This window comes from Nyctibius grandis, chromosome Z, assembly GCF_013368605.1.
Source record: "Nyctibius grandis isolate bNycGra1 chromosome Z, bNycGra1.pri, whole genome shotgun sequence".
Classification (NCBI taxonomy): Eukaryota; Metazoa; Chordata; class Aves; order Nyctibiiformes; family Nyctibiidae; genus Nyctibius; species Nyctibius grandis.
Window position 1 is genome coordinate 99,831,482 of NC_090695.1, and position 26,160 is coordinate 99,857,641.

The 26,160-nt window shown below is 38.2% G+C and overlaps 2 protein-coding genes across 5 annotated transcripts in view; both read left to right on the top strand.

Moving 5' to 3' along the window:
* PDPK1 (3-phosphoinositide dependent protein kinase 1) overlaps positions 1–10,720 on the top strand; it is a 35,663-nt gene extending 24,943 nt beyond the window's left edge. For 2 of the 3 annotated variants that reach the window (XM_068423261.1, XM_068423262.1), the window contains 7 exons: positions 716–784; positions 1,276–1,372; positions 2,572–2,745; positions 3,136–3,353; positions 4,002–4,059; positions 4,949–5,101; positions 5,685–10,720. In XM_068423261.1, the coding sequence (XP_068279362.1) occupies positions 716–784; positions 1,276–1,372; positions 2,572–2,745; positions 3,136–3,353; positions 4,002–4,059; positions 4,949–5,101; positions 5,685–5,792 (877 nt within the window). In that variant the 3' untranslated portion in view covers positions 5,793–10,720. The other variant, XM_068423263.1, reaches the window with a different exon arrangement.
* Positions 10,721–10,881: 161 nt separating this feature from the next.
* The window catches only part of KCTD5 (potassium channel tetramerization domain containing 5), a 34,643-nt gene continuing 19,364 nt past the window's right edge, over positions 10,882–26,160 (top strand). Inside the window, exons 1-5 of one of the 2 annotated variants that reach the window (XM_068423002.1) lie at positions 10,882–11,177; positions 19,387–19,495; positions 20,125–20,216; positions 21,568–21,663; positions 24,828–24,944. In XM_068423002.1, coding sequence (XP_068279103.1) covers positions 10,935–11,177; positions 19,387–19,495; positions 20,125–20,216; positions 21,568–21,663; positions 24,828–24,944 — 657 coding nt within the window. In that variant the 5' untranslated portion in view covers positions 10,882–10,934. The remainder of the gene's footprint in view (positions 11,178–19,386; positions 19,496–20,124; positions 20,217–21,567; positions 21,664–24,827; positions 24,945–26,160) is intronic. The other variant, XM_068423003.1, reaches the window with a different exon arrangement.

A 26,160-nucleotide genomic window follows, 5' to 3' on the forward strand; every position in this document is an offset into this window, starting at 1 on the left:
TTGGCTAATGGAAAGACTTCATCAGGCTATCATCGCCTTTTAGAAGTTACATAACGCTTCATCTTTACAGAAAACTTAATTTGAGTAGATTTGCGTCTTTGTTAGTATTTGAGTCTTCCATGATGATTTCTAAGCTTTAATCAAATCTATGTATAGTTTACCTTCAGGTAAAATAAGTTAAAAATACTCTTTCAGGCCAACACACTAAAACTTAAGACCTTCCCTCACCCGTGTACCATATAGCCTGCCTTTTTGTTTGTGTCTTAAGAAGAGCATTAAGTGAAAAAGCTGTATTACAACTTTTTCTTTTTTTGCATAAAATATTTAGAGGAAAGGATTTTAATTCTGAAGGAGCATATATTGCATTAAGCTGGATGCATCTTTGAATTATGGTAGTGGATAACAAGCGTTCTTTTTAGTCTCATTACATACCCATTAATTATTTTGACTGAGAATTCAGCCTTATTGCACGTGTGCTTGTAGTCAGTTGTTGTGGGATAGTTCCTGTAGACTTTTTTTTAAAGTTGTGCTGCTAGTCTACTCTTCTGACAAGGAATGAAGTGAAAATAGCGTGGAAATTATGCTAGGCAGGTTTGTCTGATGTGTTCATGCTATGTTCTAACTAGCAGAAACTTAAGATTTTTTTTAAAAAATTACAGTTTAAAGACTTCTTATCGGAAAGCATGCTATATGTTTTTTCCTCTTTCTTTTGAAGCTCTGACCTCTGGGCTCTGGGTTGTATAATATATCAGCTTGTAGCTGGATTGCCTCCATTTAGAGCTGGGTAAGAGATTTAAGCTAATTCTTTACATGTGGATCATAAATATATTGACTTGGTTTTGGCTTTTACCTTACTACCAGTTCTGAAGTACAACTTTTGAGGGTGCAGTGTTGGTGTTAATGTCATTCCTGCTTTTATTTGTCCTTTCTGATGTCATGAAGATGCTTAGCTGTAACTAGAGTTCCTGAGAGAGATTCCTTAATTTATCCTAGGATTTCACATGTAATTTATACCATAAAGGTAATTATGCCTACATGAAGAGGGTATGAGGCACCTCTGTATGGAACCATTTGAACTTTTCTTGTTGTTATTCAAGTATCTAGTGCTTACAGGATCATAGATACTTGGAAGATTCTACCCGTTTACCCTAGAAAGATTTATGGGGATGTGACTTAACTTGTAGATCTCCCGTTTAATATTTGTCCAGGTTATGTACTGTTAAGGTGAAAGAACCATGGAGAGCTAATAAGAGCTAATATTTTTATCTTTTGCAGAAATGAATATCTTATATTCCAGAAGATAATAAAGTTGGAATATGACTTTCCAGAAAAATTTTTTCCCAAGGCAAAAGACCTTGTTGAAAAGCTATTGGTAAATATTTGCTGCTGTTAAATGACTTTGGAAACATTCAGCTTATGTAGTTCTTTTTTTCCTAAAATTTCTGTGCACTCTATTGCAAACCTTATAGTAAGAATGACTGTGAACATTATTGACTGCGTCAGGGAGTGTCTTGAAAAATCAACATCCATTATTAAGCAGCACTTAGATTATTATTTTTTAAGATCTGAAATCTAAAGCGTGGACAAGGAATGTCTCTCAGTGAAATGGAAGCAAATGGTTCTAAATACTGTACATTACACACAAGATTCAAATACTTAGGCTTACATGGTACTCAGATTAATTCTTGTTGAGTTGTATAATGAATCATTTAGTTGAAAACAGTGTTCTATACATCACAGGGAGACATATTCATTACAGTGTAAATCAGCTTACCTTGCATTTCAGCATGCACTTAGCTTGCACTTATTGCATGTCTCAGTAGTATCAGCCAAAGAATTACTCTGCATGTGAACGTTTGACAGATAGGAAGAAAAAATAGTTCTGTCTCATCAGGGAGAGATAGCCATGGCACTAAAATGAATATGCAGAGAACATTTTGGATGGTATAAGCTTTTTGAAGTTCAATAGCATAAGATATTAGCATGGGGCAGGGGGTAAGGAGGAAACTCTGTCTTACGTTTGTGGATGATGAGTGCAACAATTGTAAAGGGCCGAGCAGCGTGTTCCTGTGTCCAGGCCAGCTCTACGGCCAAGCCAGCGCCTGCTGAATGGTAAGGTCCAGGCTGCGTCAGCATCCTGAGAACTGTGCGGTTCTGGGTCCTTGAAAGGTTGATGTTCGACACCAGCTGTAGCTTCCACAGCTTCTTGCATCACAAGAATGTGATGCTGGACTATACTTAAATGAGCTATGCTCCATCAGGCCTTCTCTCTGTTTGCTTGGTTTTGTTTCTGTCTTTATGAAGAAACAAAGCCGAAAAACTGTGTGGACCCGAAGAAGTGTTCCTTTCTCTAGGTGTGTGAGCTGGTCTAATACAAAATGTTGCTGACGAGACATACTGACAAATAACATCTTGTATTAGAAGCAGTCTCCTTACATTCTAGATATGTATACTTAGGGCAGTGAGATCAGCTGGTTTTAAGTTTTCACGTGCTGCTGTGCAAATGTGAATGGTGGTTGCCCCTTCCTTGTTATTATTTCATGCATGTTAACTTAATTGTAATTTACTCAGGTTCTAGATGCTACCAACAGATTAGGTTGTGAAGAAATGGGAGGATATGGACCTCTTAAGGCTCATCCCTTCTTCGAATCCATTGTGTGGGAGAACCTGCATCTTCAGACACCCCCAAAACTTACAGCGTATTTACCTGCTATGTCAGAGGATGATGAAGACTGTTATGGAAATGTATGTTTGTCTATTGCTATATCGAGTTCTGATGCTGCCTGAGACTTTCATTAAAGCATAATCATTGCATATTAAATATTTTTATTGAAACTACTGATGAGTTATATTTTAATGACAATTCAGTTAAGAATCTAATATAAAATTGCTGGTTAAAATTTGAACTAGTCGGCATTTTTTTCCTGATGAAGTGCATGTTTAGAAAAAATACTGGTTGGCTTACTTTTGACCAAGAATATTTTTTTGGATAAGTGCTGGTTAATCTATAGAGAGTAGGCTGTCTTTTTGCCCAAAAGCATAATAAAAAAAAGCATGCTTAATTTAAAAGTTGCACTTTAGTGCAAAATAAGCTTTTTAATCAATGAAATTTCTTTACTTCGTTTCCTCCTTTAGTATGACAATCTCCTGAGTCAGTTTGGTTGCATGCAAGTTTCGGGTTCAGCCTCTTCCCATTCACTGTCTGCCCCAGAGACAAGTACCCCACAGACATCAGGAGGAAATATTGAACAGTACATTCATGATCTTGACAACAATTCCTTTGAGCTGGACTTACAGTTTTCTGAAGATGAAAAGAGGTTACTTCTGGCAAAACAAGCTGGGGGAAATCCTTGGTAAGATCTTTGAATATAGCTCATGTTACTTGCACAGAGGTAAGGAATCCAGAAAAATAAGTTATTTTGATTCAAAGTAATATTTGTCAATCTTGGTATCTTCAAGCAAACAACTAGTAACTAAATTTTTCTTGACTTCTATTTTTAAAGCAATAGCAGCGAAAACCTAATACTATGTTTCTAAAATTTACAAGGTCTAGAAGATGTTGTGGAGTATGTTGATAAGATAGGCAGAAATGACACTATACCAGTGCTGAGAAGTCTTCCCTCTACAGAGTCCTAGAACTAGAAAAGGTTCCTTCTTTCTTACACTTGCCATAAGTTGCTTTTTTTTTTTAAAAAAAATGATAATATTCTGTTGATATCTAACTAAAATACCTCCAGACTATGTACTTACTAGCGTTTCTCTTCACTCTAGAGACGAGTTTCTCATTTGTGATTATTTTTTTTTTCCCTGTCAGATTTTAGAAAAAACTCTTTGATGTGGAATGAGGAAGAGTCCAAAACTCATCTAGTAAAGTTGTTCAGGACTCTTTGGCAGAAAAGGAGATGCTAAGGAGAGACATGGAAAATTGCTTGATAATAATAATAAAGGCTGTTTCTGTGGAAGAATTACTTCTGGACTAATAGTTATATTTTTTTTTTAAGGCATCAGTTTGTAGAAAATAACTTAATCCTAAAAATGGGTCCAGTGGACAAAAGAAAGGTAAGGGCTTTTCTTAATTCCCTGTAACAAGATTCAGCTGTCACATTTTTGCACAGTTGCAGCATAGGTAAGGAATGTGTTTTAGCACTTCCTTGTTTAACTTATTTGTAAGTGTCAAATTGTTTTGTTTGTTTTTTAAAATGTAGTGTTTTCTTGTGAATAGATTGTTTTTTCTTAATTTAGTGGTGTGCTCTTGATTTTTGGAAAAAGCTAAAAGTAAATATGCTGTGATGCTTTAATTTTGAGCCTGTAGTAAATGAGTTTGTTCCCCCTCCTCCTCCCAGTCCGATATAGCCCAGTAAACACTTCATCTTGGTGCATGTCTGTGTGGACTGAGCCACAAATATCGCAAAAAAAAATACAAGCCCACGTTGTCGTTAACTGTGGTGTTTTTTTCTGGATCCAACTAGTGCCTGTGTCCTGAGAGAGGCAAAGGTGACATTAGAACAGCTTTAAGTATAAACTTTAACATGGTGCAGATCCGCAACGACAGTCAGCTTTACAGGAATGTAGGTTCTATTTCATCTGAGTTACTACCTGCTTGTTCCTAATTTTCTCCACAAGATCATGAGGATTGAGTTCTGTGCTCAATTTTTGACAAGTAGATTTTGCTTCATTCTGCACAGGTAGTTGTTTTATGTTTTGTTAGAACTTGAAGGTGCTTTCTTAAAACAGTGCTTGTGTTTTGCCGTGTAGTAGGAATGCACTGAGGTCAAATAGGCAAAGCAAAAGGAAAACAGAGCCCCCCAAACTAAAACATACTGTCCTATCACTGAGCTGTTCTAATTCTACCTCTGTTGTTAAATTCGGAAATCTACAGGTTTATATTTCTTTTCCTCATGCTTTTTTTTTTTTTTTTTTGCATTGCTGCTCCTGCTTTTCCTGTTAGGGATTGTTTGCACGTCGGCGCCAATTGCTGCTCACAGAAGGGCCCCACCTGTATTATGTGGATCCTGTCAACAAAGTCCTAAAAGGAGAAATTCCATGGTCTTTAGAGTTGCGGCCAGAAGCCAAGAATTTTAAGACATTTTTTGTTCACACAGTAAGTGACTTTCTTTGAAATTTCTTTGTAAGTTACACTAAGGTCCTCAGACAATTATTGTAAGTTGTTAACAAATTTTTCTGGAGAAAAATATAATTCCTTAAATACAAATGTTGATAGTCTTAAATTAAAAAAAAAAAAAAGAACAAAAAAAAAAACCCAAAACAAAACCCAATCCCAAAACAAACAAAACCAAAAAACACTACAAGAAAACCCCTAACATACGCATTTCACACAAAAATACAAGTGTATTTTTCCATTATTCATGTGTAAATCAACTATAAGTGGATTTTGGGATTTTAAGGAAGTTAAGAAAGACTTTTAAAGTTTAGCCCTCTTTGTATATAGTGGATCACAAGGACTGCATCAACAAGATGTTGTCCGTTGACTACTTAACAATATTGGGATGCCAGATGTATGGTTATTCAGTAATTTATAATGTTATATAACTGTAATTGAATATAAGTTTTGGAAAGTTTATGAAATGATTCTAAATAATTATTTTATTGGTAGGTGCAGAATAATTACTGCTTTCTGGTTAAACTGTGTTTGGAGTACTCATTAAGATGTTGTTCACTTATAGCCAAACAGGACATATTACCTGATGGACCCGAGTGGGAACGCTCATAAATGGTGCAAAAAGATACATGAAGTTTGGCGGCACAGATACCACCAGAATGCTGCTAAATAGTAAAGCTCATCCAGAATTTCCCAGTTTCCCTACTTGCTGCTAGAACTCCGTGTGCAGCCGATCAGAGGAATCTTTTCAACCCATCTATTACCATCTCAAGGGGAAGCATATGTCTGAAATGTTCTGTGTGTGTTGTTTTTTTTTTTTTAAAGAAAGAAAAAAAGAAAAGCAAAAACCTAATGGAATTCAGGGTCGCTTTGCTCGCTCTTTGTGCTTCTGTTGAGGCTTCCACGTGCATATCATTGCAGTGAAGATCTTGCTTTTGTGCACTTCAGCTCAATTTCTGCTTCAGATTAGTGGATAGACCTTGCATTACCAGCTTCACTTAAGATGAGTTAAAACCAATCCACACGCACACACGCCGAATCATGTACCAGCCTTGCATTTTATGGGGCTGGAGTTTTCTGTGACTGTCAGATTATCATTAAACTGTATTTCATCAGGGAGCTTTTATATGCCTCTCCTAAGCACCACCTCTTTGTTTTCCTTTCCTCACAGTCCCCGAGCTTATTGGTATATGGCATTTGTAGCCAGGTCAGTTGCACCCATGTGTAATTCCTGATATAGTTCTGGTTGCAGGATTTATGTGGTACTTCAGTAATTATGTGAATGAATCAGATGTATGTGTCTGGCAGACGGGCTCCAATGATAGAGGTTTTGAGAGAGTAAAATGCTGAACATGGCACTGAAAGTTTTCTAAAATTGAAATGTTGGCTTCTGAAGCATATAAGATTTTAAACATTTGATTTAAATTTTAGTATGAATCCTATGTGTGTTTAATCAAGGGAAAATAATCTTACCAGCATGCTTTTAACTAATGCTAACCAAAAGATTAGTTAGTATGGGGGAAAAAACGTTACTATTGAAGTAGTAAATAGTTTTTCACCTTTTCAGGAGATGAGAGCTAGAAGCTTTCTTTCCAGGGTATGCATGTACTGTGCATTTTAGTGGGGCCAACCTATTTACCTGGGTAGAGAAGGAAGTGTGAAAGCTTTATACAATTGATTGCTTGACTTTTTTTTGTCTCATTCTATAATGAGATGTACAAGTAACCCTATTGTTGGTTCTTGGCCAAATATTTAGCAACTCTGAAAAAAAAATTAAGCAATTGAAATACTAGATCATAAAGTAATCTGGTTAGAAATTCAAAGGAAAATATTGATACAAAGGAGAAAATATATGGTACTTAAAGTATATCTGTAAAATGAACATATTTTTCATATCAGTCTCCTTTATCCTCTTCAAATTAAGGCTTTTTTGTGGTCAAACATTTCTTGTAACATTGCAAAGACATAACTTTCTATGTGCTAAAAACAACTTCCATAATGGTGTTTTCAACATGCCTGTGTTCCTGAACCTTGCAGAGAGGAATGACCTAGGTCTGGACAAAGTCATTCCTTCCTTTTTTTAAAGCAGTATAAACATCACACCTATTTATTCACCTTCTACACATACCACCTCTTCGCATTTTGAGGTCTTATACTGTGATGTGCTTTTCCTTCCACCAAAGAAAGAAGTGTTCCATTGCGATGTTGAAAAAAAACTCATGGACTGTTCTAGAAGTGGTATTTTGAAAGCAGTGGCTTATCAGGATTTCTCAGAAAACACATGAAGGTTGGATATTTTGTTGTTGTACAGGGTGAAGGAGATTTATTGCTGATCTCTTAAAAACTGTGTTATGTGGTTGAACTTGATGACAGTTCAGCTTTTCTAGTATCTTTAGTCTTTAAAGGAGAGAGTGCAGTTGCCTTTTCTTTTGGAGGAGCTACGTTCTTGTAGTCTTCTGTTATCCCACCGTGTACACAGACTTGACAAAAGTAAATCACTGGCTTTTACAGTGCCTGGTGTTAAGGGAGCTGAGGTGCCCTGTAAGTGGCTGAGATGAGAAAGACAGAACAGCATTCCCTTTGCATCATGAGAAATTTCATCACATACAAGGTACACTCCTTGTCACTAAAATTTGAATAGCACAGTACACCTTCTATCTGTGCCTCTATTAATCCTATATTTACCATTCTAGCAAAGAGGACATGTATTGTAAGTTTGTTGCAGTGCTGTCCATTTGTTCTCTGGCTGTCAAATTCCAGCTGTATGTTGGGTCCACTGGAGGGAACCGTACCACTTTTGGATTTAGTCTTTGGTGTAGAGATGTAGATGTATTCCCAACTTTATACAGGAAAGTTTGGCAGGGATGGAGATAATGGTGCCACTGCTGTTTGGTGTGACAAACCTTGGCCTCACGTAAAAAGTCTGGCAAAGTTGTTCTGCTAATATTGAACGCCTTAGCTTCATTAGGAGAGGGAATGATCTCCATTGGCTTGTTCATGAGGTGGAAATCTAGGAATGCTTAAACATGTTTTCTGTAATATTTAGACTTGTAGTCGTTTTGCCATAACAAAGTAATTACTCTGCTTTTTCGCACCTTGAAAATCCTCTCTCAGTAGGCTTCTGTCCTGCCCACCAAAAGCTGTCAGCCAATGAAATATTGATGTCAGTAAGCTATCAGGAAGGTGTCTGGGAAGGTTTACGTCTGCATTCTAGTATTCCTTTTTTCTTTTGACAATGCTGTCATTAGAAAACTGTGAGCATCTCTAACAGGCATCTCTCCCTGTGTTGCGTTCCAAATCAAGTCTTCCTTAGCTGCTGCTTTTTTGGGAAGGGACTAGAACTTTTCTGGGAGAGGTACTTGTCTGTCTTGGACTGTAAGTGAAATCTGTGGTTTTGAAAGATGGCAGAAGACTAGAGTGAAGCCAAGACAAAGCAATCATGTGGATTTAAGTATATTTCACCAGTTTGTCCACTTAAATGTGTATTGGCAGGTGCTGCATGCTCTGAAGGTTCCTTCCTGTTTTAAATGCTTATACCTGAAGTGGGGTAGATCTTTGTCCTGAAGATCACTCCTGTGGTTCATGGGAGTTCATGGAATGAAATGTACAAGGGAGGTTCTTCAGAGCTGCAGAAAAGCCAGTTAATTGCCCTGCTTTTTATCCAAGGTCTTTCAAAGCACAAAAAGGATTGTTAGGCACTTGAAGACTCTTCTTCAGACTCCTCACTGCAAACCTACTGAAAACCCAATCTGTTGATTGACTCGTTCCATCGTCTGCATTTTGAACAATTGCCAATGATTTATAAAGAATCTGATCAATAATGTTGTAATTTTGTTTTGCTTGGGGTTTGAACTTCAGGAAGGTGTTTATTACATCTGTTTTCTGTGGGGTGGAGCTTAAGAAAGGATGAAGTACTACTGCTAGAGAGGATTTTTGAATCGCACTGTTTTATTCAGTATCCAGCCCAGTCATGGGAAGTTTCAAATTACTTTATAAACTGGAGAGATGAGTTTATTACCATTGGCCTTGAAGTCCAGTTTTGAGAAGTATTTATATTAAGCAAAACTTGCTTCAGATGTGATGTTGAGGCATTGTGAGCAGACTGATATTACCTATTAAGATCTCATTTGCTAAGCACTTAGATGCTGAAGACATCAAACTCAGATAGTACTGTGCTCCACTTACTTGTCTCCTCCTGACATGGTTTAGTTGTGCAGTATCTGCTGTATATAAGCCCAGAAAAAAACTCTGTAGGTTGAAACAAAGATGTGATAATTGTAATCCATTTTCATAGTTCAAGATGCTTAATTTAATGTGCTTGATATCACTACATTTTGTGCTGGGAACTTTGGAGAATCCTGAGGATTTCCCACATGTACATTTAACAGTTTCTTTTGAGTGATTTAGTAAAGTCAACACAGTTAATTTAATTTGGCCTGTGGACAAAATGTTTGATTTCAACACCTTGCTGAGGAGAGAACTTGTGTATTAATAGTTGGCTAAAGATGTGGTCTGTGGATTCTGATCATTCTTTCTACTAGTGAATTATATAAATAGGTGTGGTATTTATATCTGAAATTTTGCTGAATGCCTGTAATATTTTATGCAAATATTTTATTAATGGAATGGAAGTGCTCCTGCAAAGCTTCATGACACAGATTGTCCATTAGCTGATCAAGTGATCTTACAGACAAGTAATTCTCTGGCCCAAAATGGTATGCTTTCAGTTAAGACTGGCAATTTAAGAATGTTTCCCTCTTTCTTAGGAGAAATATGACTTTTGTACAGCAAACAATTGGAGAGGGTCTTAACGCACCCAGTAATCTGGTCTGTCTGTCAGCATGGCAGTGAATGTAGATGGTTGCCGTTTGACAAAGCTTCCTGTGACCATGTACTAACTCTGATTGGATGTGGGAAATGTTCTAAATTGTAGCAGAACTTACAATTACTGTATCTGACAAAAGAGGAAAAAAATAGGAACCAGGAATCATAATCAGTTTTGATAGTTGTATGCTAGCTGTTTTCAGGTTGGTGGCAGTTACGTGTGTAATATTCTCTACCTGGTTTGTAGCTGTAACTGTGATGTACAGATAAAAGAAAAAAACACAACAAAAAACGAACCCCCAAAAAACCCCCACGAAAAAACCCCCAGCCCCCTCAACAAACACCACAAAACAATCTCCCCTCCTCCAAGAACTTGTGAAAACAGAAGCAAATAATGCAATGATAGAAGATACACACTTTTGTATTTTTATTCTTATAAAGTTATTTGCTGGCTCTTGTTGGCCTCTAGTTCAGTCTGTGTTATTTAAATTCTAATATATGAATTATTTGGATTGAATTCATGTTCGGGGCCATGGTGTTGTATGTATTGATGTACAGCCTTGAATGTGAATAATTATTGTAAACTATATTTTACACCTTTTTTCTGGCTTTATTATATAAATTTTCTATTGGTCGATGATTTAATCATATCTCATAATTTAATGACTGTTTATTCTCCTCTCGACAGATCTCTGTGCTGTAGGTGTGTAGTTGTGACCGGATGACGGATGTCGCCGGCGCTCGGCGGTCTGTAATAAAGGCATGTGGGGTCCTGGCGCCTCCGCCTCGTCCTTCCGCCGCGGGGGGGGGGGCCTCCGGCCCGGGGGCGGCGCGCTCGGGGCTGCCCTCGTCGGGCCGCGACCGGCGCCGGCGGCCGAGGCCGCTGCAGCGCAGGCGCCGGCGAGAGGGGGGCAGGGAGCGGTTCCGAGCGGCCGCTTCCGGTAGGCGGTGGGACCCGGAGGTGGGGCGGGCCCTTCCGGCGGCGGCGAGGATGGCGGCGGAGAATCACTGCGATTTCCCGGTTCCCCCGATCGGCGGCCTCGGCCTGGGAGGCCCGGGCGGGCCCTGCCGCCGGTGCAGCTCGGCCCCGCCGCCCGGCGCGGTGCCCGGCAAGTGGGTCCGGCTGAACGTGGGGGGCACCTGCTTCCTGACCACTCGGCAGACGCTCTGCAGGGACCCCAAGTCCTTCCTCTTCCGCCTTTGCCAGGCCGACCCCGACCTGGACTCGGACAAGGTGAGCGCGGGCCCCGCCGCGCCGTTCCTCCCCGGGACCGCCCTGCCCGCAGCCCCGCTCCGCCGGGCCCCGTCCTGCGCCGGCCCTGCCCGCCGCGCGGCGCTGCGGCCAGGGAGCGTCGCGGCGGGTGCGCCGGTCCCACGGGGCGCCGGCGCTGCCGGGGGCTCGCGGGGCGGTGTCGCCTGCCTGCGGGCCGGGCCGCCCGCCCTCAGAGCAGGGACGGGGCGCGGGGCTCGGCGGTGCCGCGGGAAGGCAGCGGCCGGCTCTGCCGTCGTTGGGGCGTTTCCGAAGGGCCGCGTTGTTTGACGAGCCCGTGTTCCTCCGGGGAGTTGGGTTTTGAGGGTGAGGGGCGGCTGATTTATTGCAAAGCGATTGGATTCGCGAATAACGCAACTGGTTATAAATATAACAGAGCACAGGGTCGCTCGTATGTTTGTTTAAATTTTTATGTAGTCGGGTTTAGTTTTAGCGTTTGATGGAGTATCTGCCTGCACTGATGTCGTGTTATTTCTGCACTGTCATCACCCTTCTGTTCAATTTCAAGAACCAGATCAAAATACTTTTGATAATAATCTCTCTCACAGCCATAGCATTCTGGGTTTCAGCAATTCTTTGAGTAAAATACTACTTATTCTGCATGGACTGCAGATGGTGGGTGATACTGAATATTCGGGTATTCGTTCTGACTCATTTTTAGTAGGGAAAGAAAAGTTACTGATTAAGGTTTTAATATGGAGTGGTATGTAGTAGTGGATATAAAGTATTCGTATATAGTGCTGGCTCTGGAAGAGATTTTGAAGCATAGTGGACAAAAATGGATTTCCAGTACAGTACACTTAGGGAAAAGAAGGGAACAGCTTATAACGCTTGAACATATAACCAGTAGGTTGAAAATAGAATTGATTTTTATATGTGATTTTTAAAATTTTTTTTGGTGAGACTAGTAGTAAATTTCTTTATTTTCTCACGCATAACTTCTAGGAAGGATTTCCAGAGTTAGAGAAAAAAATACCTTAAAGTGTGCCAGTGTGGCGATTGTTTTTTGTTGTCTTTGGTTTGGGTTGGATTTTTTTTGAGAGGATTAGCTTAAACTGACCTATAAAAATAAATTTTTAAAATGTAGGTGGCTTGCTGATAGGTCAGAGACTGTCTTTACCTGGGAGGGAGTAGGAAAGCTTTCTTCTAAGGTTTCTTAAATAAAAGATAAGGCACACTTAATTATTAAGGCACCTGTTTTCAGTTGTTCCACTGTATAAAGGTGCTTATTTGCTATCTCTCGATGTCATCAGACAGTGAGAGAGAAGGCACATTTTTATAAGAAATGCTTTAGTTCTGGCTGCCTTTTTTCACCAATTGATGAAATCAATCCTCTTTCATAAGCATAATCAGTGAGGTGTTGCTATCTTGCAAAAATTTCATGAGGCTCCTAATCTAGACATTTTCTTTTTTACTGTGCTTACATTTTTGGGTTGTAGCAGCAAATCATAAATTTATGCTAAGAGTATTTAGCTATTTGGTAGGATATGGAGAGACTTGATGAATTTTTTCACGTTTCTAGACTTAGGTAGTTATAGTTGTTAATAGGGTACATGACAACTTAAAGCTAGCTGCAGTCACAGCTATAGAAAGATATCCTTTGCTTACAAGGAACATGCCTGTATGTTATTTGAGCTGCTTAGGTATTACAAGTGTCATCCTTTTTTGCCAATGTAGAAGACTTATGGAAACCGCTTTAGCAAGATGCAAACAAATTGCAATGTCCTGTCATCGTGAGTAGCCTTTTTTATAAAATTGTAGCTGGTGTAGTTATCTTTAATAGATTATTGTGCAAATCAGTAACATGAGGCAATCAGTAGGTATAGAGAGAACTAGAAATTGTTGTGGAAAATCTGAATTTAGAGAAAATCCTGTTATTCAGAGATGCATTCTCTAGGCTTATAAACCCAGATGTCTTCAATTTGATGTACAAAAAGCAAAGCCTTTCCTGGTTAAATATGCACGGTGGCCTTTCTTTCAGTACAACATTTGGCAGAGTTTCATGCCCCATTGTCTGGACGATCTGTAGGCATTGATTTTCACTTCAGCCATTTGAGGCCTAGTTTCTGCAGTCACCTGTCATCTTGGATTTTGCAGAAGTGGCCTACCCCTTAGATTACCCATCATAGCGTATTCATTACAGCACCTGAGATCACTTAAACACATAGAACCTTTCGTCCAAGGGTTTGATTCCCAGTCTTTGGATTGCTCACCTCCTGTAAACAGCAAAACATAATCCAAGCAGTTCCTTTTTTCCTCTGAATTATAACAGATATCATGTATGTGCTTTCAAGAGAAGAAAAAAAAATACTTCCCTGACATCTCACCAGTTTGTGAACATACCATCTGGATACAATAGACGTCAATAGATTGTATGGTTTAATTTTGAAATATTAGATGCCTTTAACTGATGAGCACAGATATTTCAAGGGAATAGTCGGTGATATTTGTGTTACCATCCTGGACTCTGATTATTCTTCTTTGCCACATATATGTAAATCAAAATCTGATAGATTTGTTTTTTCCCCTTATGGTCTTACTTTTTGGAGTCCTGTTATGAGCTGTAACCTGATACTAAGTTGACATATTTTTCCTAATCATATACTAAAGATTATTTACAATGACTACTATGCAACACAATTTTGTGCTCATAAAACAGTCGTTCTTATAAGGTGCAGCTAATAGGGAAAGATACTGCCCTCTTAAAGCTTGGAGCATTAGAGCTGATCTTTGACCTATAATTCCCTGGGTTTGATTCCATTGTGTTTTCTTCCTAAAAATCACGTGGGTTTTAAACACCCAGTTTTAAACTTCAAAGTGAGAGAGAATGTGTATTTGAACTCGTATGTAGGCTGGTGCCTGTTACACCCTTCCCAGACATACTTGTCCCTACCTCCCGGTGAGGGTGTGGGGGAGGTGGGACAGGGAGAATCCTGCGGGATGAGGCAGCAGGTGAGATTATCAAGACTGATAGCCACAGTCCTCTGTTTGAAAGAACTATGAAAAATCCAGCCTTAACAAGGTATATAATGTTTCTTGTGTGGAAAATTTGTCTGGGATGCACTTCAGTAACTCACTTTGGGAAGTTTTAGATGTATTTTCAACAGATTAATACTGCATTGTGCTCATAATACAAAACACATTTTATAGCTCATTGGCACATTTCCTATTCCTCTGATCACGCTCCATCTGATAAGTATGTAACTCAGCAAAAATGAGAGAGGAGGTGTATTTTTTTATAACATCAGTGAGTTAACCCAGCTTACGGAAAGCTCTGATGTTGTCCCAGCTGACAAAAGGGAGAGGGGCAGATTGCACATTGAGAAGAAAGACCAAGCAGAAGAGCCAATAATTAAATTAGCGCATACACCAGTAAATATACGTCTTGAAGAAAAAAGTTTAGTTCACATTCTCTCTTGCAAGATTGGCAAATCAGAATCTTTAGAAAATGAAATCATAAGAAATGCTTATCTCAGATGAGAACAGACCTATAAGCAAAACCCAAAATTAATAATAGAGCTGTTTCTGCTTAAACTCGACAAGTGAGGTGTATCAAAATTAACCATGTTGATACATTGCGAAGTTCTGAAAGAGGTTAACTGGATGCGTTTGTTAGAAATTAGAATAGGAAACTGAAATAGTTCATAGGTTGTACTTTACAAGTATCAGTTGTATATATAGTGATTTTCCTCTACTGTAATTTCTACACCAACATATTATTTTTTGTTATTTAACTACATAAATCATAAGATTTCCTTAATGCTTGCTATTAAAAAGAATTGAAAGGCTTCAAGAAAGGTCACATGTTTGCCATCAAATTACCTTCAGGTGCTAATGTTGAGCAAAGCCGTGCAGCCTTTCTCTTGGCATCAGATATGTTTCTGGTTGCAACAGAAGAAAGATTAATCTTGGCACACCCTGTGGCAAAACTAGTGTTGAATGGAATGAGATAATGAGGTGTGATTCAGAGTGATTCTCTGAATTTAGTGTTTCACAATGTGATGTGCATCTTTGTATTTAAGACTCTTCTTTGCATTTAAGACAACTCTTTGTGTTTAAGACTTTTCTTAGTGTTGAAGACTATTTGAGAATCATTTCAGCAGATGAATGAGTGGTAGCACCGTCATACCTTTGTTCACAATAGGATTCATTTTTCAGAGTATTAAAATCTTGCTTTAGAGATGAATATGTAAAAATAGATAAGCAGAGTCTTGCTCACTTTTTCATCCTTGTTTAACTTATTTAATGCTTCTGTTATAAGGTTTACTGCCAGATATTTCCTGATTCCAGCACCTTCCTATTTTGTCTATGTATCATTTTTTCTTTTATGAACTGTTCTATCATTCTTTAGAAATGATAGAAAGAAAACTGAGACCTTATTAGAATATAGATTTGTCTGGTGTTTGTGGTATTCACCTGAAACTTGGGAAATGGCTTCAAAATACCCACACTAGTTTTGTCAGTGAAGATTGCTCAAAGCTTGTAGAATCCTAATTAACTAGTTAGGAGAGGAAGTAGCATAGCTGGGACAACACAGTCTATTAATATTCAAGCTATCAAGCTTGAAGCTGGTTCAGTTATGTCTGTGCAAACTGTAGCTACACCTTTAAACTGTCTAGATCACATGGGAAGTGCAATATCTTATTCTCACCTTACGATAAAACAAAAATGTTTCTTTTAGGAGTGTCCAAAATGCTAATTACACGTGAGAATGCCGTGTGTTTTCGTGTACCTGTGGATGATGCCAGTCCTGACAGTATTCTGAAAGTGTGGAATGACTTGGGACCCATATTTTGAGAGTTCTAGGTGGAGCAGGTGACTACATTACTGTGTCAGCTTTTATTGGATTTATGTTTACATAAATATCCTTAAAGATCTAGTGTAATCGGCTTCTCGTAGTGATTCAACATGAAGTGCTTAGTGTACGTTGGCAGATAATCAGGCAGCTCACTCTAAAGGAGTGAGAAGGCATTTTCGATAGGAAGGTGCCTAGGAAGTCGGCTTGGTGCCTCTTTTGCCTGTGCATTCTTTGCATACTGTTACAATATTCTTTACTGAATGGTTTACATTTTGGGTCTTGACTCCCTGGCACTAGTGCGTAGCATACCTGAGTTGTAAGGTCAAAGTCCAAGACACACATCTTTCTCTTTGGAAGAATGTTAATTAGTGCTTGTTTTCCATGTCTGTAATCTGGGTAAGCAAGTGGCCAGTTACCCTGAATTGTTCAGTCTGTTCATAATTTTGCATGGAATTTACATACTAAAGTGAATCCTATTGACAGAATTTTGATTGCTCACTGTTAGAATTTAGCCAGAGTTCTTAAATTTTAACTATTGATATTTATTAATGTAAAAAAGAAAAAAAAGGTACTATTACACCATAAATTATAAGACTTTTGGGTTCCTTTTTCTTCTCTTTTTGTTATTTTTGAAGACACATTGTTGCCTGAAAGGCTTAATAGAATAAACTATGACACTAGTGAGATGGCACTTTATTAATATGTGGTATATTATACATATGTTTGGTGTGGTATTTTTATTATCAATGTGAAGATTAAGCATTTTTATAGATTCTAGGTAGTAATTTGATGAGGAAGAAAACTTGATAGTTGTTAGGAGTATAACAGGGAAAAAAGAGATAAGGAATGATAGAATGGAAAAAAAAGTTTGTGGATCATGAGAAAAACAGTTAAAAATAAGTAGAAGACAAAAGCAATTCTATCTTATGTTTCACATAGTGGATCCTGTCAGTATGTGTAAAGCATGTTTGGTACAAGTGCTAAGAATAAGCTCTGATGTGCGTGCTAGGGTAATGAATTCAGGCAATGCGGGTTGCTGGTGACCTCTCGTTAGGTGGAAGTTGAAAGAGAAGGCCTGACATAGCTTGTTCCCTTTGTGGTTTTGTTGGAAGCTTGTTTAGATTATAGAAATCTACTCGGGTAAGAGTAATTTCAGATACCGTAGTCCATAAAAAAAAATTTTTTTTTTTGAGGCCTTTTTTGTAAGGAGTGAAGTAACCAGTGTTACTTGAGATTTCATTTAGAGCTTTTAGTTATTTTGCTTCTGTGACCCACCTGTCCATCTCTGTAACAGTGTAGAGCTGGTGGCCAGTATTGCTTCAGAGGGTGATGTGAGAAAACACTGTAGGGTAAAAGAATACAATAATCTTATTGAAGGAGCTTGTTTCTAGAGACGTATTTCCCTTAACTGGGAGGAATTCCAGTTTTGTAAGCCCATATGTTCCTTAATTCAGTTCAAACTGATGACCAAAGGCTGTGCTTTTTTCTTTAGAACAGTGTTTATTTTATCAGTTTTAAGTCTTCCTTTCCAACTTCGCTGTTTTCTGTTCCTGTATTAGATAATACTTTTCAACTTATAATTCATACGGTTGTCAGCTAGTTTAATTTTTTTGGGTTGTATCTGTAGGTTTTTCATTCTTGAACTGTTTTAGTAATGTAAATATATTTAAATGTGAAACATTAAAAATATACCATGTTATGCACTTCATCTATCTCCTGTTTTTGGTGCATAGTCTCGCTCTGTGAGGCCGAGTTTAGGTCAGAAGAACTTGTGATTAGACTTCGTCAAGCACTGTCTGCTCTGAGTGTAGGTTAACTGACAGCGTATTTTAATATATTAGCATTTTCTTGAACAGTTAATTTTATATAAAATATAACTCTTCTCCTAAAATGACAGCATGTCTAAGTGTGTAAAGCATGTAGCTTGTAATTATAGAAAGATGTTTATGTTTTTCGTAGTTCAGGCTGTGGTCTTTCTACCTTCTGCCAACCCTGGTTAGACAGGCACAGTTATCCAGAAACTAAATCCCTGTACCTGAAAATACATCCACCATTATTTTTCCAATGAAACGTTTTAGGAACTTTAGATACTGTTAAGTAGAGAGAGTTTTCGGGTATCACCATTCCATAATCAAACCTTTACATATCATCATTAATGTCCAAATGCAGAGGACTCTGTCAGTAGTATTTTTTTCATGTGGAACAAGTATCACTATCACATGTAGTTTTTGGGGAGAATGATTGAAATTTAGCTAGGATTATTGGTAGTGATGCTTTTTTAGTATCTCCTGTAAACTACTAGAATATTAAGAATAAATATAAAAAGTATTTGGGGTGTTGCCACATCTCTCCAGTATATATCTGTAGAATATCCATTGCACCAAAACTTTAGATACTAAAGGATTAGTACTGTCAGTGATCCACTTGATGGTAGAAAGGAGCAGTGGATCTATTAGACATTTGTCTTATCAATCTTACTTAGACCTCTGGCCAGCACAAAGTATGTCAGTACTGCATTGATCACAGGTGTTCACACATAGACTCTAAATTCTGTAGGAAATACCGATTTTGCTCCTTTATCTCTTTGTCAAAAATATCAGCTATGCAGATGAATTTCTTGAACTGCTTTGCATTCCACAAAATGCTGGATTCTGTTCAGTAAACTGAGCACCAGCTAGTTTGATCTATCCCTTCTTTGTCTGCGTGAGGTAGGTCGGAACTGCATCTTCAGTACATTTTTTTTTAGAAGATGCACATACAACACTTGCTTGGTACGCGGCTGTTCTCAGTACCCTGTGAGTATTTGTACATCTGAGCTAAGACAAAACCAGCAATTTTTAGAACAAAGTGTTGAGGTTAAAGAGAAGGTGAGTTTGTTTGCCTTTAATTTAAAAAAAAAAAAACCTCACTGGAATGTTGCCTTTGTTCTGATTCTTCAGGTTTCCAAATAAAACTGTAGTTTCCTGGTTTTAAGTGTTATTTTTAACCTTAATTTTCAGCGTTCTCACTTCTTAGATCTTTCATGCTAACAATGTTGGTATTCTTTTGATAAGGGATTGGGGGGAATTGGTCAGGTAAGAGAAGTTGTGTAGTACATGATTGAGTTGAGTGATCAGTCTGATACAATTACAACTACATTGTTGAATTCGTTTTAACGTCTTTAATAAATTTGGCTTTAAGGGATGTGGCTATGTCTGAATACCTGCCTGCTGTTCAGATGCCAGGCTGAACATTAGCTTGCAATTCCTGCTTGGATGTTCAAATCATTCTGGGTTTTTTGGCTTTTTTTGTTTGTTTGGGGTCTTTTTGTTGTGTTTTGGGTTTTTTGGTTTGGTTTGGTTTTGTGTGTTTTGTTTTTTTCTTTTTCTAATCTAGGATGAAACAGGTGCCTATTTAATAGACAGAGACCCGACCTACTTTGGGCCAGTGCTGAACTATCTCAGACATGGGAAACTGGTTATTAACAAGGACCTAGCCGAGGAAGGTAAGATGTTACTAAGTCACTTGCTTATTATTTTGACTGAGTTTGAGTCAGCAAAAGTAACTTTAAGTAGATGATAAATTTAATCAGTGTAGCATTTTGAGCTGTTTCAAGCAAAGCTGATAATAAGTATCATGCAGTTCTAATGTATGCTGTTACTTGAGTGTTTTGAGTATGATTCCTGATTTCACAGCCCCCATCCCCAGTTAGAAATAGAACATAACATAACATAACATGAGCTTTTCAGTAGGACTATTTGAATTTCTTATTCCAGGCTGAGGTGGGGCCTGAGCTATGGTGGTCCATCAGTCTGCTATGGAATGGCATTTGTGCTCCTTTTTTTTTTTGTTTGTTTGTTTGTTTGTTTCCTGCCTCTTATTCTGTATGTGAAATGGCATCAGTTTTCTTCGATTTCTTTTTAGGACAGCTTTTCAGAATGAGCTGAGCTTTGAACTGCATGTGGAGTAGTAAGGAGGAAGTAAGCAGAATTGTTAGGCTGGTAGATGAACTTTTCCTAGGGCAAAATAAACAATTTTTTGTAGCTGTAGAAAAGATAATCTTAGGAACTGTTTGGTGATTTTGGCCTGGAATCTTTGGTTACATTCTCTTTCCAAAAACTGTTCTCATACTAGGTGTACTGGAAGAGGCTGAATTCTACAATATCACATCACTAATAAAACTGGTAAAGGACAAAATAAGAGAAAGAGACAGCAAAATCTCACAGGTGAGGCTGTTTTCTAGTGTGTTTGTCTTCTGTGGCAAATAGTGGGTGGGTTCCATTTTTTTTCCTTAACTGCTCATTTCCCCAGTAAGAAACTGAATGGCTGCCTCCATTGCTGGCTGAGCTGCAACCATTAGTGTGCAAAGATTAATATTCTTAACTGCCAGTACCTGCCAGTCTGCTTACAAAGGGCACAGGCATATGGTTCGAGTTCTTGTTCAAAAATGGAAAACATTCTAAACAATTGTTCAAAAACGTCTGGTAATAGTAGAACTTGCCATAATACCATTTCTGGAAATAGTTATTTTAGAAAACAATTTTTGTAGAATGTATTTTTCTCATATTAATTTAAATACTCTGAATATGATGAGATTGCCTAACTATGGGATAACTGCTATTGATAGAGTATTTTTATACAACATACATACAGATGCTGTTTAACTCCTGTCATACACTTCTGTAGCAAAGCTAGCTTCTTTATTTGTAGTGCTCTGTAGTTGAGAAGACTCTGCCTCTTCTCATAGCAGCTCATGAATATTTCTTCATGAAAGCGAATATGATAGAGAAACTGTTAAATAAATAAAGTATTCAAGTTCGTTCTTTAACTCTGCTACTCTACCTTCACTGATGACTGAGTCTTCATGGAGATATTACGAACTCACGTTGCCAAATTTCTCTTGAAGCTGGGTTGTGGGATAGCAGAGTTGCTCTGGTAGCATTTTTGAAGGGTTTCGGCTGAAATGGCCCTAGTTATTAATTGCTCTGGATGGGAAACTTTGACAGGGAGATAAAGACATTTTTGAAAGTCTTTTGTGCCTCCTCCTTTACTTTGAGGGTGACAGAGCACTGGAACAGGCTGCCCAGAGAGGTTGTGGAGTCTCCTTCTCTGGAGATTTTTGAAACCTGCCTGGACACGACCCTGTGCAACGTGCTCTGGGTGACTCTGCTTTAGCAGGGGTTTGGACTAGATGATCTCCAGAGGTCCCTTCCAACCCTTAACCATTCTGTGATTCTGTGTGAATATGGCCAGACATTCCCTAAAGTTAGGTAGGCCTCTGCAGAACCTCAGCCTTGATTTTGAATGATGTGGTTTGCTACCACATGGAACAATAGGTAAGTCTTAAGATTATTTTGTAATAACTGTTAAGTAGCACTTTTAGTCCCTGAAACATTCATGAAGCATTGAGTCTTCTGCAAGGTGATTCTGAACAGATGAGATTTCATTCAAAAACAAAAAGGCAAGATGTTCAAGGCGGTGTTACTTACCATTTCTAAAGAATAAGAGCAACTTTAGACAAGTCACAAACGTAGTGAATTCCATGCTGTATTAAGCATCTTATATTTCTTCTCGAAGGTGCCAGTCAAACATGTGTACAGGGTGCTGCAGTGCCAGGAAGAGGAACTCACTCAAATGGTTTCCACAATGTCCGATGGCTGGAAATTTGAACAGGTAAAAAAAACCACATAGGATATAATTACAAAGTCTTCTAAAAATTCAATTATGTGAAAGAGGAGTATAATTATGTGAAAGTATAGGAGTATAATTATGTGAAAGAGGAGTATAAAGTAAACTCTATGCATCTTTTTAAGTGCAGTCATTTTCAGAAATTGGATGGATAAAGATACACAGTTAAGTTAAAATTTGATATTTGTATTCTTATTTGTCAGAGAGCAAACAAACTGTAGCTTTCCAGGAGGTAAATTGTGCTGACTTTCTATAAAAACATCTACATCATGTTTGAAATGTAATTCTTCGGTGTCTACACACAAGCATTAGAAGGGTGAATAAATGGAAATTAACTGATACAAGTTTATACAAATAGTAGGACAGATATAAAGAGCTCTGGATAAAAGAGATGAGCTTGGGAGATAAATGTTTGTCAGGCCCCAACAATGGTTCTTCAGATAAACCACTGATACACACAGGAGGGTGAACTTAACCAGCGTGGATGTGAAGCTGGATAGGTGTGAGCTACGTGAATGTTTTCGTTCTTTGCACTGCATAAAAATAGCTTTGTGTGTACATTCAAGAATACATTGTAAAATTGCAAGAAGATCTTTCTGTTATCTTTGCTAATATCTGTAAATAAGGAACTAGCTACGTGGCTGCTTCTTCCTTCACGTTCCTAACCTACCAGAATATTTAAACTGCATTGGGGCAATGAAGCTGTTAACTCTGGAGTGAGGCACAAGTGCTCAACCACCAGCGTCTTTTTCAGTGTCTGGTGCCAACTGTAAGAGAGATTGGAATAAACGCAAGCCTCTTACCCTGTGCAGTCTCACTCTAATAACACAACAAAGCAACATTTTAAAAAAGTACAGCACACGGAGAACATTTTGTTAATATTCGATAAAATGTGTGAGGTGTTGGTGTCATGGAGACAGCCATGATCAAATGAACTAAACCAGCACAAAGAAAGCTTCTTATGCTTTGGTTCTCCGGCTCAAGTATTACCAGGTCTGTTTGGCGTGCCAGAAGCTGAATGTTGTTTAAGTCCCTGAAAAAAGCTCTCACTTAATGCACGTGACTGTTTTTTGACCAGTGCATTGACAAAGTTTTTTTAATACTCTTCTTTGTCATGAGAAACTAGCTTTCATTACAAATACAGATTCTTTACTTTTTAGCAGATTAGATGATACTATGGCTCTTACCTGTCCTAAAGCCTTGTATTCTTTGGGGATATTGTATTTGGGAGTAATACTGCTTTGACAGTGCAACTGCTGAAAGAACTATTAAAATCTCTTTTAGAATTTGGAATCTCTTTTAGAACTGGAAAATTCCAGTGGTTTTCTTGAATGTTATGTCCTTGTTTCATCCCTAATTCCTCCCTCATGTTGCTCTCCCTTGGACACATAGTTTGAAGTAGATAAACACAACAGCTATGTGGTCTCGTAATACTCAGCTTCTCATTACCTCACACTAGGCCATTCTCTCGTTTGTATTGCAGTCTTGCTTTTAGCAGACATCATTCACTTGAAACACGATTAGAATATTCTGTATAACCTAAACAGTTTTATTGTTAAGATTTGAGAACGCTGTAGCATTTCTGTAATTTTTTATCTTTTCTAAACCTGTATTACTCAGCACCCTGCTTCCTTCAGAAGCAATCTTTGGGGTGACACCTACCACGCTTTGTACATATTATCATTGGTGGGATAGAAATCATCAGCTTTTTCAGAGGAGTAATATTCCTATGGGTTGAGAGTCCTTGTGCTCTGCGCCCCATGTAACATGTTTAAGTCGTTGGTTTTGATCAAAAGTAGTTCTTTCCCTGTAGCATTTCAAAATTTTCTTGTAAAATACAATTGGATCTGGTGATTAAATAGGAGTGGAAAGTGTTAAACTTCTGGTACACTTACGCAGATGTATTGATGCAGTTTTCCAAAGAATACGAGTGAAAATGCTGCTAGAATACTGCATTACGTATCAGTCGCAGTCCAGAAACCAGTGTCAATAGTTGTGCTGCCCTACTTTTGTGATTTCAGTGGGTTATTTTGTAGATGATTTTTAGCTTCAATTGTTACCTCTTCAGGCAATCAGAAAGAACAGTATTTTGGCAATGCTGCATAATGAGAAACTTTGGGCTATACAAAATTGCGACATACAAAGGCTTTAGGAAGCAGTGGTGTAACCTGTAATGCTGTCTTAAATATGCTCAGTATATGAGGAGGACGGTATTTAACTGCTGCCTTCAAAATGATTCACATAACAATAGCAGAATAAAAATAAATTTACTGTTCATGAGCCTCTCGTCAGTAGTAATCTCCAGTTTACTCAGAATAGGCAGTTGTTGTCTAGTTCTTCACGCTTAATTTAAAGCTCTAATCTTTCTCAAGTGCACTGACAGGCTATGCTTTAATTTAAATGGACTAGGAATTGCCATGTATTATTAAGATAAAATATTTTTTGTGATATCAAGTTGAGAAATTTAGCTGAGGTTGCGCTGAACTTCTGAATTACTAGATGTTTGGCAAGTGTGAACAGAGTTCTTGGTACTGATTTCTGTGGGAACAAGACAGACAATTTTTTCGACTCCAGTTATTTTCTTGGATCTTCTGTGAATTACCTGTTCTAAAACCGACTTAGAGCACTCAGCTTTTTTATCTCCAGTTGACTTCGTATGTTTCCTTAGCTGTGTTTTGTTTATTGATATCTGGAATAGCTGTGTTTTGTTTATTGATATCTGGAACAAGATGAAGCTCTTTCATACCCAGGCTTGATATATTGCTTTGCATGCAAGACCTTCCAGTCATATATCCACGTTACCTTCTGCACTTGGCAGGTATGACAGGAAAATAATGCTCACTTTCAGAATGCACCGAACTTTATGTTTTTCAGAGTAGTTGGCTACACCACAGTGATATGGGGAGTTTTCTGACTTACTATCAGTAACTCTTAACTTCCCTTGAAATTACAAAGGGCTTTGCAACCGCCTCCATAAATTTTAAGTATGTTGAAATGAAAGTTGTAGCTTGATAGCAACCTATTCTAGTGGCAAGTAAATGTTACCTGAACGTTTGAGCTCATCTGTTATTTGTACGATTTGGATAACGGTATGTGCTTCAGCTTTACAAAGGTTTCTTTTTGTGTTTTGCTTTGATTGGTTATTTCAGCTTGTCAGTATAGGTTCCCAGTACAGCTGTGGCCGGGCCCAGCAGTCAGAGTATCTGCTGATAGTGTCACGGGAAGTGAAAGGGGAAGAGAGATGCTTCCAGAAATGCTGCAGTGAGGTGTGTCACACCATTCTTTTTGCCCTCACACTGATATGCTTGGCCTCCCTGCGTTTCTGCTGCTTTCAAATCATTCCACTTTATTCCTGGATGTACAGCACATGGTAATTTGTGTGTATTTGTGACTGGCTTTTATTTATATTCACGGTATTTCATTACACATTATGAATGTTCATATTGTAAAAATAATTTAAAAACCCCATCCAAACAAAACCCCCCTAGTTATTTAGTTAAAGGTTTTTCTTAAAAAGAGTTCTTACCTTCTCAATAGGTAACTTCTTTTCCTTAAATCTTCCTCCAAAGTTAACACCCTTCGATCCATACTTGTTAAGTAAAAGTGGTACAATTTAAACATTAGGAGCCCTGTAAATAAAGCTTTGAGTTCACTAGGTTCAGAAAGAGACATTTCTGTGTTAATCATTGTTCCAGTTTGAGTGTGTTTCATCCATCTAATAGCCAGTTAAGTTCTGAGTTTGAACCCTGTATTTCTGGTAACTCGGAAAACTTTTTTTCAGGTGGATGAAATATATTCAAAATGGAACAATGAGTAACAGAATTTTTTAGAAATAAAATATGGCGAAGTGAGGGGAGAACAAAACCAGCAGCTTTAAATCTTGTCTCAAGTGGAAAGAACATCCTGGCATTTTTTGGCGTTATTTTTTCGTTGTTTTGTTTTTTTCCCCCCCTTGGGAAATTTTCTTGAAACCCAAATGAAGAACCATAGCTTCACTCATTGTCTTATCCTTCCTGCTCCACTCGCCCTCAGGTCACTGCTTTTTTAATTGCTGTGTAACTTTCCAGTGTTCAAGAGTTTGGGAAGGATTTTTTGCTAACGAGTAATACTGGAGGCAGTTTCCAGTTCTTCACATAGCTGTGCTCCATTTTGAAGTGTCTTATGTGAATTGATTTGGGAACCGGGTGTTCTGTAGTATTTTTCATCAATAAAATACTCTGAGTGCTTGTTCTTTTCCTTGCTATATATATGGTTGTTCAGTCTGAAAGATCAGTATACCATCATGAAGGTAACATGACGGTAAAGTGACTCGATATGAGCAGAACCTTGCCTGTGAGTTTACATGGACACTTAGCCATGCAATTCTAGATTTTAAACCTGGACTGTTGCCTAGCTATATTCCAGAATATACTTTCAATGTACCAAGAACTATCTGTTTCTTGCAGTTGTATAGGTAACATTTGGAATGTGGGATTAATGCAC